Below are 15,223 nucleotides of genomic sequence, written 5' to 3'. Positions count from 1 at the left end.
CTCCGAATTTTTTTATGATATTATGTACTGTAGATGATGAGATATTCATAGTTTTCGCAAAATTATTCTGAAATTGTTCCACAAATTGTAGATGCAGTTTTTCGCAGATTGATGAACTTCTGCCCATCTTTACTTCTGAAAGACTCTGCCTCTGTAAGATACTCTTTTTTATCCCCAATCATCTTACTGTCCTGTTCCCAATTAACCTCCTGCTGTTTATTTTTACTAACACTTACTTTTCCAGCCTTTTGTTGCACTTTGCTAGTCAGATTACAGACTCACTGATCCATTATCTCTATTCTACCTTTTTTTTGCCATTTCTTTCTTTTTCACTCTTTTTTTTATTCTGTCTTTATCATTCTCCTGTGTATTGTATTGAGCCAAAGTATCTGTTATACATCATGACAAACAGGGCCAACAGGAATAACAAGTCCTTGCAGACCCAGTGGATGTCTAGGAGTGTTTGTAGTACTATTATCAGAATCTTGTCACATACTGTATACTTTCTAATATGGATGAAAGCAAATACACATAAATTATTCAGAATGAACAGATAGATTGCAAGGAAATGTTCGCAGGGCATCTGGTTGAGAGTGGAAATGTGCATTGGGATCCCTCTAGGATCCGTCTGTGATCCCACAGGACTCAACACAAATGTTCTGATCTTTTCACTTCAAGCACTCAGATAAGAAGACAAAAAACAAACACATTCATTAAGAAATTGACAGCATCCTTAGTGACTAACTCGTCAGGATCCAAGTTTTTTTTTTAACTAGTTTAAATTACTAGTGGTTTAAAATGACAAATTTGTTTAAATCTTTGGAAGAAAATATGACAGACGGGTACTAACAAAAATAACCGCACAGGTAGGATTGAAAAACAAAAAAACTCTAGGTGACAAGCAGTTACGAACCTGAGTGATGTAGCGGAGGTCAGACCTGTTTAGGCCAAACCCACTTGGTGTGTATATCCAAATACAGTTACAAATATTAGTGGCATTCTCTGACTTTCTAGGAAAGAGACAGCATTTTATCTACTTTCTGTGAGATGGAGTGATGAAATGCTCCAAAATAACAAAGAACAATTCCTACCAACTCCCCCATGTTTAGACACCAGACATTAACTGACATCTGATATCTTTAAATGCATCATATTACAAAGAAGGTGTGACGTAATATCAAATATAGACTTTTTTTATGAGTTTCGTGTTGACGCCTAGCAAAGAGATTAGCAATAAAAGAATGCAGGCTACGATAAACTATAACCTGCACTGAAGGTGTTCATTTCAACACGGAATTCATTATATAACAAAATCAAATTAAATTTAATTACAAAAAATCCAGCTGTAGATTGGGGATTCGATTCCCACCACGGCCCTGTGTGCGCGGAGTTTACATGTACTTGTGTTGCAGGGGTTTCCTCCGGGTACTCCGGTTTCCTCCCCCAGTCCAAAGACATGCATGGTAGGCGGATTGGCAAGTCCAAAGTGTTTGTAGTGTATGAATGGGTGTTTGAATGTGTGTGCACGGAAGGAGTCTCCCCTGGCACACCCTGATCAACGTTCAGTATCATACTGGTGAGCGCCTTCCACCACGATGGTTCCACTATGAAGTGGTACCCCGACACGAAAAGAAGAAGATTGCAGTTTCTTTATTACAGTAACTATTTATTACAGTAACTGCCGGTGGCCAGTTGCATTTTTGTTCCTCAAAAAGACACAACGACATCCTCAATCTGGAGCAAGAAGAAAGCTTCTTTCTGTGTGATGACCAGGAGCATGCCATTGTAGGATGGGTCATAGCTGACAATGCAATAAAACGTGGAAAACATAAACATAAAGAACGTGGAAAGCATCATCCTGGCTACCGTTGCTCGGACTCTGACCAAACCCACAATTTGAATGAAACAGTTATACACGGTTCACTTTGAAAGAAACAGTGATCGGGTCAAGGAACTCCGGCACCAATATGTCCAGGTATGGTGTCTATACACTATGTCTGATTCTTCAGTGAGTTTTTCGCTATTCTCTATTGCTACCCTAGAAGTAAACATACCCACATAGTCAAAAGCATTTACTGTAAACTGTGTGTTTGATTTTTTTTAGAGAATGATGGAGTTGGAAGCTAATCAGATGCTGCATGAATTCATTTACGTAGATGAGGCAGGGTTTAACCTGGCCCGTAATTGGGTAAAGGGCCATTGTTGATGTGCCAGGTCAGAGAGGAGCAAATATCACAATGTGTGCGCCAATCTCAAGTGCTGGTTTGGTCCTGCAGAAAAGCCAGATTTGTCCCTACAACACGGAGCGCCTTCTTTTGTTTTTAGATGATCTCCACTGGTGCCAGAAGCAGAACAGGTCGGAGGAAGCATGAGGACATTTGTGATTGCATGGGACAACATTCACATGCAATCACAAAGTGGTTTCCAGCTCATCCAAATATGATTTCCATTTTTTCTTCCTTCGTACTCTCCTTTCCTGAACCCCATTGAGGATTTTTTTTCTACCTGGAGGTGGAAAGTCTACAATCGTTGGCCACATGACCAAATGTCCCAGCTGGATGCAGAGACATCTCAGTTGAAGACTACCAGGGGTGGATAAAGGATGCCGAGTATTGTAGCATGCCGAGGATACAGAGTACACTATTCGGCATGCTACACTAAAAAATACTACTATCAAGAATCTAAGACAACGGTTTGTATGGCATCTTGGAGATGCAGCCTGGCTTAACTTCTGTTCCTCCATTTTTTTTTTTTTGCTCTTCTGCATGTGCACAGCTTTTTTTTTCTTTTGTTGTCATTCTTCGTGCCGGTGAACTAATGCTTGGCAGGTAAAGGGCTGTAGCTCCAACTTCAAAAACACTGTTTACAGGCGGCAGATAGATAAAACAAATGGGTTCTGTCTGGCACTGGGGGAAAGCAGCCATGCGAGAGTGTGTCCAAACTAAATGAGAACAAGAGAGCCACAGTACATGCACACACATTTAGTAGGTCACTGCTTGTGACCTGAGCCTAACTTGTCTGTGATAATCCTGTGCTCTAACCCTGTTTACAAAGAACTACATGAAACCATTTAACACTCATATCAGAATCTATGTGTTTCTAAATGACTGAAAACCATGTTATATTTATTAAAGGACAACATGTTGTACTGTAGTCCATTTATAGTTATGTTTAATGTTGTGGAAGGCTTTATTATAATCGTTCCCTCACCAACTTCTCTCTTGAAGATAGTAGGCTAGTTAGTGTGATACTCTGGGCAATGTTCTGCTGGGAAACCTCGGGTCCTGGCATTCATGTGGATGTTACATTGACAAGTACTACTCTACCTAAACATTGTTGCAGACCAAGTACACCCATTCATTTCAACGATATTCCCTAATGCCAGTGGGCTCTTTCAGCAGGATAATGAGCTCTACCACAATGCAAAAATTGTTCAGGAATAGTTTCAGGAACATGACAAAGCGTTTTCAACAAAGGTGTTGAGTCGGCCTTCAAATTCCCAAGATCTAAATCAGATTGAGCGTCCGTGGGATGTTCTGCACGAACAAGTCCGATCTATGGAGGCCACACCTCACGACTTACAAGACTTAAAGATTTTAAGGATATATATATATATATATATGATAATTTTTTAGAACAAGCAGCTTAATATAACAGCATATCAGAGCCGTGCAGTAATAGACAATTAATCAACATCTCACCATTCAGCACTGTGATACATTAAACACATCACTACAAACCTCTTTATCAAATGGCTTTTTGGTTTCTCTTTTGTTTCCAGAGTTTAACTGCCTGTATATAGAGACATATGAAGATCTGCTCCAAACGAAATGAACTGTTACCAAATGATCCATTCCCCCCACGCGATTCGAGCATATGTGAGACGGTAATAATCTCAGACTCTTGCTGCTTTCATATCGTGATGCATGTTTTTAAACAGTTTAGAGCAAAGTGTGTTCTCAATGGGAGTTCAGCTCTTTCGATGGTGACAGACGGAGCACTTTCGGTCCTTCAGGAGGAGACGTGAGCTTGAATAAATGTTCATTTTGCACTCTGTCTGATATTCTCAATGCACAGATGGCATTACTGTCAGAGAGATTAACACGGACGGTTTTTCGTTTCGTCAGTGGTGCAGGGTGCGATTGCCTCTGTGACACTGGCTGGACTTTGCGATAGAAAATAGGTTTCTGAAATGTGGCACATTTACGCTAAAAGCTAAACGCTTCCCAGGGGCAGAGATGACATGAAACAGGATCCATGACCTACAGTGGCTGCTTATGCTTGCTAGTCATTACTGCGGCATGCTCTGATGTGCGACAGCTTTCATCACAGCGACATAAAATGTCTGATCTTGTCTGAACTTTTTTCCTGTAAACTTTCAAGCTATCCCTAATGTTCAGCACTGAGGGAGCTTCTCAACATGTGATTAATGACTCTACATTGCATTTACTTAGCTCTTCATTTCCCACTAGGTCTCACGTTTGATATTTCAATCTTAATCGCCTCCCTTATCGCAAGATAACAGCGTTAAATCTGAATGTTCTGTTTTCTTGTATTTTCTCTTACTCTTACTCAATCTTTAAAATCTATTAAACTCCACTGTTGCATGAACATCTTTTCCCCAAGAAACTTCTTCCTCAAACATATTTGCTTTTTTTTAATCAAGAAAACAGTATGTGTGTTGGGAATTTTTCTATTATACACTGTATAATTTCCAAACCTATAGGTTTTCCTGAGTGTTCCTGGTTATTTCAATTTGCATTGAATCCTTAATTACTGTGTCCTTAATAACTCTGGTGTCATCTCTATATCATCTCAGCTGGAATTATGGGTTTTAATATTATACTGAGCTGATCGAATCATGATATCCGTTCAATGTCTGAAGAAATCTGACTTGGCACGATTTAAGAATCTTTACACAGACTAGCAGTTTGTATCACTGCATATGTTAAACTGGACACATGATCTTTATAGAAAGCCAAAGCCTAAGCCTAAATTTCCACGTCATTCTGGTGAAATATAGTGTTAGAAGTGGTTAGAAGCTATAAAATATAGAACTATAGGTTAGAAGTGTCTAAAAATGGAGAAAAAAAGCTAAATCTTAAAAAAAGAAAAGAAAAGCCCAAACTTGGACAGATTTTTCAGAATCAAGTCACATTGACATCGGACAGGTTTTCCCAGACCACCACGCAAATACTCGTAAGTAGTTTGGATTCACAGACCAGAAATGTTGCTCTGAAGTCATAGTGCAGTACAAGGCATATTTCTAGTACCATAAACACATTGTATGTTGTTATATTGACTAGAACGACTAAAAATGACTAGAAGTGCTAATGACCTTTTCCCAGAAGTAATCATACTCAAAAACACAACTGAAAGTCAACATTTAGAACATGGATGAAGGTTGGATGAGAGAAGCAAAAATCCAGTTTATTGCTCAAAAAGCAGCACGAGATCCAAACGGGAAGACGTCCCAAAGTGATCTGAATCATGAACACAGACTCGAAGCCCTATTTATACAGTTGCATTAAGCAAAAATCATCGTTTCCCTCTGCTGCATTTTATCTTCTATGTGTGTGAAATGCTAATTATAGAATCCAAGCAGTGACGATGTTGATCCTGAAACAACAGAGTTATGGGAACATTTCAGAGACACCACAGACCAACATTCACGGCGAGATGAAAGTATGTCTGGTGCCAACCATGGAAGAATTTCAGGCTGCAACACTACTCATACGACGTGTAATAAACATGGTGTGATGAAAGGCTCCAGCAATGGAAGGAATTTAGATTGCAAGAGAAGTGCAACAGAAGGGCAACCACTAGAAACTGGTTATAAAATAGAAAGATCACAAAGGATATGTCTTCTCTGCTTCAGAGCTCCAAGTTGAAAGTAAGGACAGATAATTATCTCGTTTCAGTCAACATAAAACAAAATCATCATGACGCACATGGCTGGTTACATTATCCAGGAAGTTGTGCAATGTGGGGCTATTCAGCACTGCTTTAATTAACTAACATTAAAATATAACATTAACTCAATGAACAGATCGGATCGAAAAGGAAAACAGGCAATCCAAATGACAGGCAGCAGACAGAAATCAAATCTCAATGATATGAGTGTTGCACAACTGAATTTCTACCAACAAACAAGTGCTAGTACTCATCACGGTACAGATAAGTTTAAGAGGTCCCTCTATTGCAAAATAGAGTTACTGTAACAAGAACAACAGAGGGAAGAAGATGACCCTGTTTGACAATTATTCTTAGTTCAAAGCTCCCAGAAAGCACACATAGAGCTGAGCATGTTGATAATGAAGCAGCTTTTTTTGGTGTTAATGAGCATGCTTGTGTCCAGTCCACAAGGCAGGCTACAGTCACCCACAGACTTAACCCTACATGCACTGTTGTATAGATGTTGTCTCATGAGTCATAAGTGGGACAACAGCATGACTTCAACCTGCAAAAAGTCCATTCAAGTGTAATGGACTGGTGTCCCAGCCAGGGTTTTCCCATCTCAAACCCAGCTTTCCTAGGACAGGATCTGAATCCACTTGATCCACAATGAATGAATGATCGAAATGAACGAGTGAAGGAACAGCAGATACAATCCAAAATCAACCAGTAAAAATCGATTCAACTTCATAAGATCACACTATCCCTTTTAACAAATGAAATGAAACCATATGTTGTCTACATTTTTAAATACAAGGCCATGAAGAAACAATAACATGCTTTGGGTTGCACGGAGGAAAGGCACCATGCTGGAAAAAAAACCAGCCGACTGTTTATAAAAACACAATTAGGTTTTCAAAAGATTTGTCATTTTACATGCAGATACTTAACAAGCAACAATGCAACTCCTAAGAACAGCTATTTTTGGCTCGCAACCTGCCCTTGCAGTCACTCATCAGATGCTTGTGGGAGGCAACTTATGCTTAAGGCTTTGTTTTGTTTTTTTCTCCACTAATGTAGCAGTCATAGCACAAGAACTGTATGAAAGTGCACTGATGAATGCATTTAAAATGGGAGACAATAAAAGTGCATTATGAACAAAAAAGGGCTATAATTAGACAGAATTGCATGGCACAAACCTCAGTCTGACTCTGTAGCAAATGAATACAAAGTACAAGTGACTCACTGAGTGACAGCTGTTTGGATAGCAAGGAGAAGTTCATTCTACCACTTGCATGTCAGCAAAGTGAAGCATGTCTTCCTCATATCTTGAGGGATAGTGGGTCAAGTCGAGCCATTCTAGTGGCTCAAATAAGGAGACATGGTACAGACATGGCAGGGTTTCAAAATTGCATTTAAGTAAGTGGGGGCTACAGGAAGCCAAATGATGGAACACAGCAATGACACGATGTGGGAGAACCTGGAGAGTTCTCAAAAACAAGTGATGCAGCCACCATTTTGGATCAGATGTGGGAGTTTATTGGCGCTCATGGGAAGATCTGCCAGGGCTAGGTTGCAACATTCCAACCTTGAGATGACAAGGGGCAGAACAAATATCTGAGTTACCTTTATGAAGAGAAATGGCCAGATCTTCCTGATCTTGTAAAGGAGAAACCTATATCAGGACTATCAGGAGAGAATGGTGTTGGTTGGTTGGTTGGGTCTCATATACTACCCCATAGATGCATGCTTTGTCAGATGGTATGATCAAAGATCCAAGCTCTTGATGTGGCAATGCATCAACAGGCAAATATATTTACATTAAAGGACCATGTTTGGATAAAAACAACAATAACTGGAGGTCAACATGTAAGGGTAATACTTAGCCAAGATAAGAAGAGTGAAGGTGATAACTTAGCCAGGAAGAAGGCCAGCCTGTACTGAAGCAAAGGTAGCTTGAGGGTGTGGACTGAAAATGTTACTTGAATAAAGTGACTAACTATCTGGTGTACCTATTAGTACTGCAGATACACCTCTGGACTAGATACACCCTTAATATATCATAGCAAAGGCTTTTGCATTGGGGGCAATGGTGGCTTGGCAGTTAAGGCTCTGGGTTACTGATCAGAAAGTCGGGGGTTCAAGCCCCAGCACTGCCAAGCTGCCACTGTTGGGCCCTTGAACAAGGTCCTTAACCGCCTCTGCTCCAAGGGCGCTGTATCATGGCTGATCCTGCACTCTGACCCCAGATTCCTGAAATGCTGGGGTATGTGAAGAAAAGAATTTCACTGTGCATATGTATATGTGATCAATAAAGACTCATCATAATTCATGTGGAAGCGATGTTCGGCTGGCTTCCATGACCAACATTGCAGAACTAAACGAAAAAAATCGTACAGAGGCTTTGCATGCCATGTTGTGCATATAGCATCTGGACGATCTCTGCAGACTGACAACACTATGCAATAAAGCCTGTGACTGCAACCCATGCAGAAATCATTTTCATAGTAAGTATGCTGAGGCATTAAGCCCTGCCCAAAAATTCACACCTTATGTGATAAGATAGTCCTCGCTGCAGAGCCAAAAGTCCAGGGGGTAGAAGCTGGACCTATAAGCCTGACCCTAACCCTGGTACATAACCCTAACCAACGCAACATTGTACAACAGGAAACAAGATACTTAACACTGTAATCCAGTCTGAAACACACTAAGCTGTCTTGACCTCCTGTACTTCAGGCTTGACTCTACACAGGTAGGAGGAGCTAGATCAGGTCTGAATTTATTTTCTACAGCAAGGGGTACTTAGGGAGTCCAAAAAAACATCTTGACTAGACACCTTATACAAGTCATTACTCAAATATGAAGGTGAACAATCTATTAATGTTTGCAAAATCATGCTAGCTCTGATTTAACTAGTTTCTTAGCATGACCAGTAAACTGGGACATACACTTGCGCATAACCTCTACAGTACATATTTTTGGACACACACTAAAAAAGGCTGTAATACAAGGACATAATTCACATTAAGAGCTCAAGGATAAATGTGCTGTACTTCTGGGAATCCTTCTCATCTGATTTAACTAAAGTCACAAGCACCAGGCAGCACAGGAGAAAATCATATTTACAGAACAGACTCTCCTTCAGAGTCTCAGGAACGTGCAGTGAGAGATCAGCTCACCCTAAAACAAACACTACAGATTTAATATTCGCTAGGTTACACCAGGATAATATGAAATCCAGAGCAATATCTCACCTGGATAATATGATATAGGGAGTAATATTAGGTAGGTTAATGAGATACTTTCTGCTGTGATAATTGCAAATATTGCCATATTGGTCTCAAATGTAAATGATGAGGGTAAAACTCTCATAAGCTTCTGTTCTAACAAGCAGTGAGCTTTAAATATAGATGAAGCAAACAGTTTGATGAACTAACAGCAAGATAATTTTGCATTAATGCTCATAACTGTGATTGAACTTGCTTTAAACTACTGATTGTGCCCTTTGATGGATTGGCATCCTGTCCAGGGTGTACCCCACCCTGTGCCCGATGTTTCCTGGGATAGGTTCCAGGTTCCCTGTGACCCTGAAAAGAACAAGTGGTATAGAAGATGACTGGATGGATGGAAAGTATATCATACATATACTTCAGTATATGTTAAGAAACGGGAAATTTCTGCGTGGTTTAGGATGTGAAAAATGAAAAAAATAGTATTATGTTCATTCAAACAGTATGTAGATGACTTTCTTTCTTCCTACCATCAATACTGCCATAGTAACAACTCACAAAGCTAACAGTAACTATTTTTTTGGACAGTGACTCGTTTTTGTCATGTATATAGAATATCAGTAGACCTTTTTTTTAACTGATGCAAATTGAAGATTAACCTTTGCACTGTGCATTCACAGGTGAGAGCGCTTTTCTGTTAGTGGTCAAGGGGCTGATAATGCAAATCATATGTAATAAAATAATAACTGTACGCTTATCTGCCTGTGAGGCTGTGGGCCATTTTGAGTGCTGGTAATTATTTCTCAACCCATAAAGGATGATCTGCATTTTAATACAGCTGTCATTTCTCTCCGAGCCATACGGCTCCATTGTGCGCTGATTACTATGACGACATTCTCGTTTCTCTCTTATCTCCCACCTACACCGCATTGCTGTAAAATTAACAAGAGAAGAATCAGGATGACTCATTTGTTCGTTCGTTCATATTCTTTTTGAGGAGGCCAGACTTTTCGATCCAGGGGGTCCCTAGACATTGTGAGACCTAATCCCTTCGAACAGGTCCCTGGTCTACCCTGGGGCCTTCGTCCAGTGGGACATGTTTGCTACAGCTGTTGTGGGAGCTAACCACAGGGCATCTTTGTCATGTGCCCAATTCGGAGATTCGGAGGAGCAACGGCTCTCCACAGAGGCTCTCCGGGATTGTCGAGCTCTTCGATCTATCTCAGGAACCCTATAGGGGATCGTCTTCTACCTGTATTCACGACCTTATGCTTTCAGTTTCTACCCAAGCTCTTGATCATAGATGACGATAGGGACATACTGGTGAATAGACGGCTTTGTCCAAAACCTGAACTCTTGCTTTACCGTGAATTAACCAGTAATGTCTATTTCGAAGTCACACTAATGCAAGTAAATGATAATAGTCCACCTTTTATTGGCTCCTTGGAATAAAGACTCAAAATATGGCTTAATAATAATCCACATGACTTCATTACTGGGAAAAGTAAAAAAGTTCCAATCGAGTTAATCTGGGATTAAGCAAATTGAGGAATCAATATCAATTACTCGGTTATAATCTGAATTATATACTGAATCCTAGTGGCTAATTGCTGAACTTTGCTGAACTTTCCAAACTCTAGCCGCGATGAAACTAAGCAGAACTGTAGAAACTGAGCTATTTTCCAAATGGAGGCCAAAGAAGCAGCTGACTGAGATTAATACGATTCAGCTTCCTCACCTGACTGAGAGAGTCAGAAATAATAATACTAGAATAAGTACACTTTAAATGGAAAAATAACCTGGACTGTATGCCATGTAATTTTGAATAATATTCATGAGAGTTAAATGAAACATGATCAAACCTGACGGTCAATTAAACAATATTTCCAGAACTTCTTTATTTTCTTGATCGGCCAAGTTTATTAGCTGGTATACTGAGTTCTATTTAAGCTCGTTATGCTAACATGACACTTCAATGAATTTGAGAATATGTGCCATGTAAATAGTACATGTCACAAACAGTGGCTATAATCCAGCTTCCAGGTTGTAACACTAGAAATCGTGGGAAGGTTTAAGAGGGGTGAATACCTATGCATGTAAGTGTAAATCTCCACACAGAATGGTGACAGCTCTTAGAGGGAAAGTCAGACAGGCCAAAGAGAAACACTTGGACACACCACACAGGTAAAGTTCATTTTGTCGTTTAAAAACTTTAGACATTGGACTAGTGATAGTAATAACTAGTAATCTCCATACCTGGAGTGTTGAGTAGGCGTGATGAGCGGCAGGTGTAGGTGATGTGCTGCTCGCAGTGCTCGGCAGTGTCTGTAATGGTGCTGATCTGCTCCATGGTGGCGGTGTAGTTCAGCTGCAGCACGGTGCGTCTCTCCCTGCTCGAATCTGATATGGCTGTCTGAGCCGGCAGGCTGTTCCCCACAGTCGACCACACCTTGTCCTCTGAAATACACGTTTAAAACATGTCACAGTCAACAGTGACACTAACCCGAGGTCAGGATCGCATGATGAGTGATATGGAGGAAATCAAACAGGAAGTAGGACAATTTAGATTTTTACAAGTGTAACAATAAAATATTACAATCTTTCATGTGTGTGTTTTGCTTAACATGAGGTTTTCTCAAGTTCTGAACTAATTTCTATCCTGCACAATTCCTAACACTCTTACTGGAATAAGTTCACTAAACTCTATCTGTATGAATTTGCCACTGAGCTTGATTTAATCAGTGTGTCAGTGCAGAAATTAATCAGGCTGCTCAAAGAAATCGCGTCTGCCTTAAACTGATAACATTCCATGGGCTGAATCCACACACATACTCATACTGACTAAGCGACTAATTTCGTGGGTTTTGTTTTTTGGGGGTTTTTTTTGGAATACAGGGACGCTTAACATTTGAGTCCAAAATCGTTGCTGTGCTACAGGGGCAAGTTTCCTTGGAAACAAATGTAAAGTCAACTGTTTGGTGTGTTACAGGATGCCACATTTTTATTATTATTATTTTTTTTTTAAAAAGCTCAGAAGTGAACATTTATGGTTTTATTTTTTCCCACTGGAATCCCTAGCTAAGGAGTGAAGCATACAGTATATAATTAGCAAGTGTAGCAAGTGTGACTTTTTCGGAGAGTCTCTAACTCCCCTTAGGATTTCTCATTTGATACCATAATAAAATAATCGCAGACTGTTTAATAATGTGCATTAAGTAATAAAACACTCAGGAGCATTGTGTGATAGGGAAATAATGTCAACAACACACAGTGTGGCGTGATGATGTTTCCACCTCACCATAGCAATTTGCCACGGATTTATATTGTAATTTATTACAGAAAAAAACACATCAACAATTGTATCTGTTAATAGTTACATTTAATGTTGTGGAATGTCTGCGAAACAAGCTCCTCTTATCATATGTTGTAACAGCTATAAACACTCATTCTCTCACCATACTCCTTTCTTCAATATATACAATATCGATCCATCATGATTCCTTAATTCAGACCGTATCTATAGTATATTGCTAGTGGCTTTTGGGAAGTGCGTATAAATTACCTGTCATTTTGCAAATGACTCTGAACGGTCCTAAAGGTCCGCTGCCATCGGGATCGATCCAGTAGACGTCCGAAGATTTCCCCATGTGCTTATAAGCCTCACACGACTGCTCGTAGACAGCTACAAGAAACAAGATGTCCAGCAGATGGTTCAAAACAACCGAATATGCAGTGGAACTGATTCTTTTGCAGGTTAATATATCACTGCTTGGTTTTTAAATAATGAAAGAATATATTCATGGTGGATCGTGACCTTTCTGAATAAAGAATAACAATTTCGGTCATTTCTAAAGTCAAATGCTACGTAACCTGTGAACCGGCAACATACTTTAAAATCGTTTCCAGTTCAATAAAACAGTCTGTATGGTATTCTTATACTATATAAGAATATATTAACAATATGAGAATATTATAAGCAGTTGCTGAAATACTCAATCGAGTACCAAAAATCATTCCAAAGTCACTGCAATCACAATTTCCCCCCATTCTGATGTTTGATGTGAATATTAACTGAAGTCGATTGGCTGATTGGATAATTACATGAATGAGTAGGGGTACACATGTGCTATGTAAAGATTCCCCACTGAGGATAATTTCCAACCGAGAGACAATGCAGGTAAAAAAAAAAAAAAAAATCTGGTTAAATGTGAAATGACTGCGCTTTAGTGTGAGTGGTAATGTACAGACGTGGGCGTTCATGTAGACACCAAATCAATAAAAACGAGCTCAAAGCTTTTACGCCAGTCTGTGCTAAAAAGGTCACGCCATCTCAAACATCAGTAAAGCTAAAGAGGAAATATATCTGAAGCCTCCTCCTCTACCCTGTGCTCCATGTCACCTACAAGCAAACAGAAACAGTTATGTGCTCAGTTTAAACAAAACCATTGGAGCTCCTCTGCTCTTCCTGATTATCAAAGCCTGTACCGAAGGCTGATTTTGGGCTGTGAGGTCCAGGAGTGTGTACGTACATGTGTGACAGGTGGCTCCGGTGTATCCAGTACCGTCACAAAAGCAGCTGAAACTGTCCCAGGTCTGAGTGCACCTTCCTCCATGCTCGCAGTGATTAGGCAAGCATCTGAAAAGCAGGACGGAACATTAGAGGAGAGGAAGCGTGGGTTAAATCAGTCTCACATCAAACACAATTGCAGCTTTATTGTCCTGTTCAATGTCACACCACTTCACCAGCCTCCATCCAGCTGTTATATAAGCTTTCATAAGAAAAAAAAAAAAACCACACACACACATCATTAAAGCCTAGGTTGAATAACCTGAAAGAAATATTCATGCTAGGTCTACACTTATTAAGACTTCTTTCTTGTTTAAAAAAGGCATGTTCTGAGCACTCCTTTAAGCATGGAATCCTTTAATGAACGTTTTCTTAATGGAAAAGCTGCAGTGGCTTTATTTTTAATAGAGACAAAAGGTCCAGACACATGTAAATGGCCTTAGCTATAACCAATGAACGGATTCCCAAATCTATTAGACATCATTGAGAAGAAGGTGTTGATTCATTTTCTATCACAGCGGCTCTGAGAATAAATCAGGACACATGGTTTATATTAATGCACTCATTCTAATACGTTCTCATTTTTATAGTTACAACAGAGAACTCGTGGACTCTCCGCGTAAACATATAACACATACGAAACAAACCAGATCTGTAATAGTTGTTATCGTGAGGAAGTCTTTTTTTCTTTCGCATTTCTGGAAGGAGTGTCCAGTGCAAGTGCTTTGAACCAGTAGAGGTAAAGTTGTAACTTCTGAAAGTCTCTGAATGGCATGAATTGGACTTGTACTTGTTTCATGGATGTTCCTCAAGATTAAACAGAACTATAAACAGACAAAATATACCACGTGTATTTATTTAATTAATAAAAAATGATCATTGGTGGAAAAACTTGTAGTATAAGACGCATTAAAAGAGTTCAAGGCATGCTGTTATTGGAAAAGCTTATTACATACACTTGCTCCAAACTAAACAAATGATGAATAAGGCTTTAAATAAAATATAAGATTTAATATAATATAAGGTCATTAATTAATGCAGTAGGTTAGTCACTGAACTACTAAAAAAATATATATTTCCTGATTTTCTTGGTGCGAAAAACCTTCAAAAAATACCATACATTCTGAGATTGCAGGACTCAAGCCTGTTTAATGAATGTACACGGAGTGAATGGAAAGCATTTATGAAGTATGCTTAAGCTATTCACATCCTTGCATCCTTTATCTTTGTTCCCAGTGAAGTCCTAATTAAAGCTTCAAAGTTAAAACTCTTAAAGAATTCACTGCCTTTTTTATTCTTCTTCTTCTAGTTTTATGAATAACTCATTTATTAATCAACGATGCTTTAAACTGGAAATTGAATATGGGCAGTTTTACAGGGATACTGGCTTTCTCACGTCTTCTCTTGGATCAAATGTATTAGTTTATGAGAAAAGAGCAGCATGAAAGGAATGTCCAAAATGGAGATCAAATAATAGGTAATGTTTCACTCTGTGTACTCATCTGACACATTTACATTTACATGGACAGCA

General features: G+C 39.4%; 1 protein-coding gene across 1 annotated transcript in view; it reads right to left on the bottom strand.

Moving 5' to 3' along the window:
• Positions 1-15,223, bottom strand: part of LOC108256479 (contactin-associated protein-like 2) — a 121,900-nt gene that overhangs the window by 28,147 nt on the left and 78,530 nt on the right. Inside the window, exons 11-13 of the mRNA XM_047150219.2 lie at positions 13,655-13,761; positions 12,688-12,807; positions 11,382-11,582 (exon numbers count right to left, since the gene is read on the bottom strand). Coding sequence (XP_047006175.1) covers positions 11,382-11,582; positions 12,688-12,807; positions 13,655-13,761 — 428 coding nt within the window. The remainder of the gene's footprint in view (positions 1-11,381; positions 11,583-12,687; positions 12,808-13,654; positions 13,762-15,223) is intronic.

The sequence above is a fragment of the Ictalurus punctatus genome, chromosome 23 (assembly GCF_001660625.3).
Source record: "Ictalurus punctatus breed USDA103 chromosome 23, Coco_2.0, whole genome shotgun sequence".
Classification (NCBI taxonomy): domain Eukaryota; kingdom Metazoa; phylum Chordata; class Actinopteri; order Siluriformes; family Ictaluridae; genus Ictalurus; species Ictalurus punctatus.
This window is presented reverse-complemented; position numbering and strand designations above follow the sequence as displayed.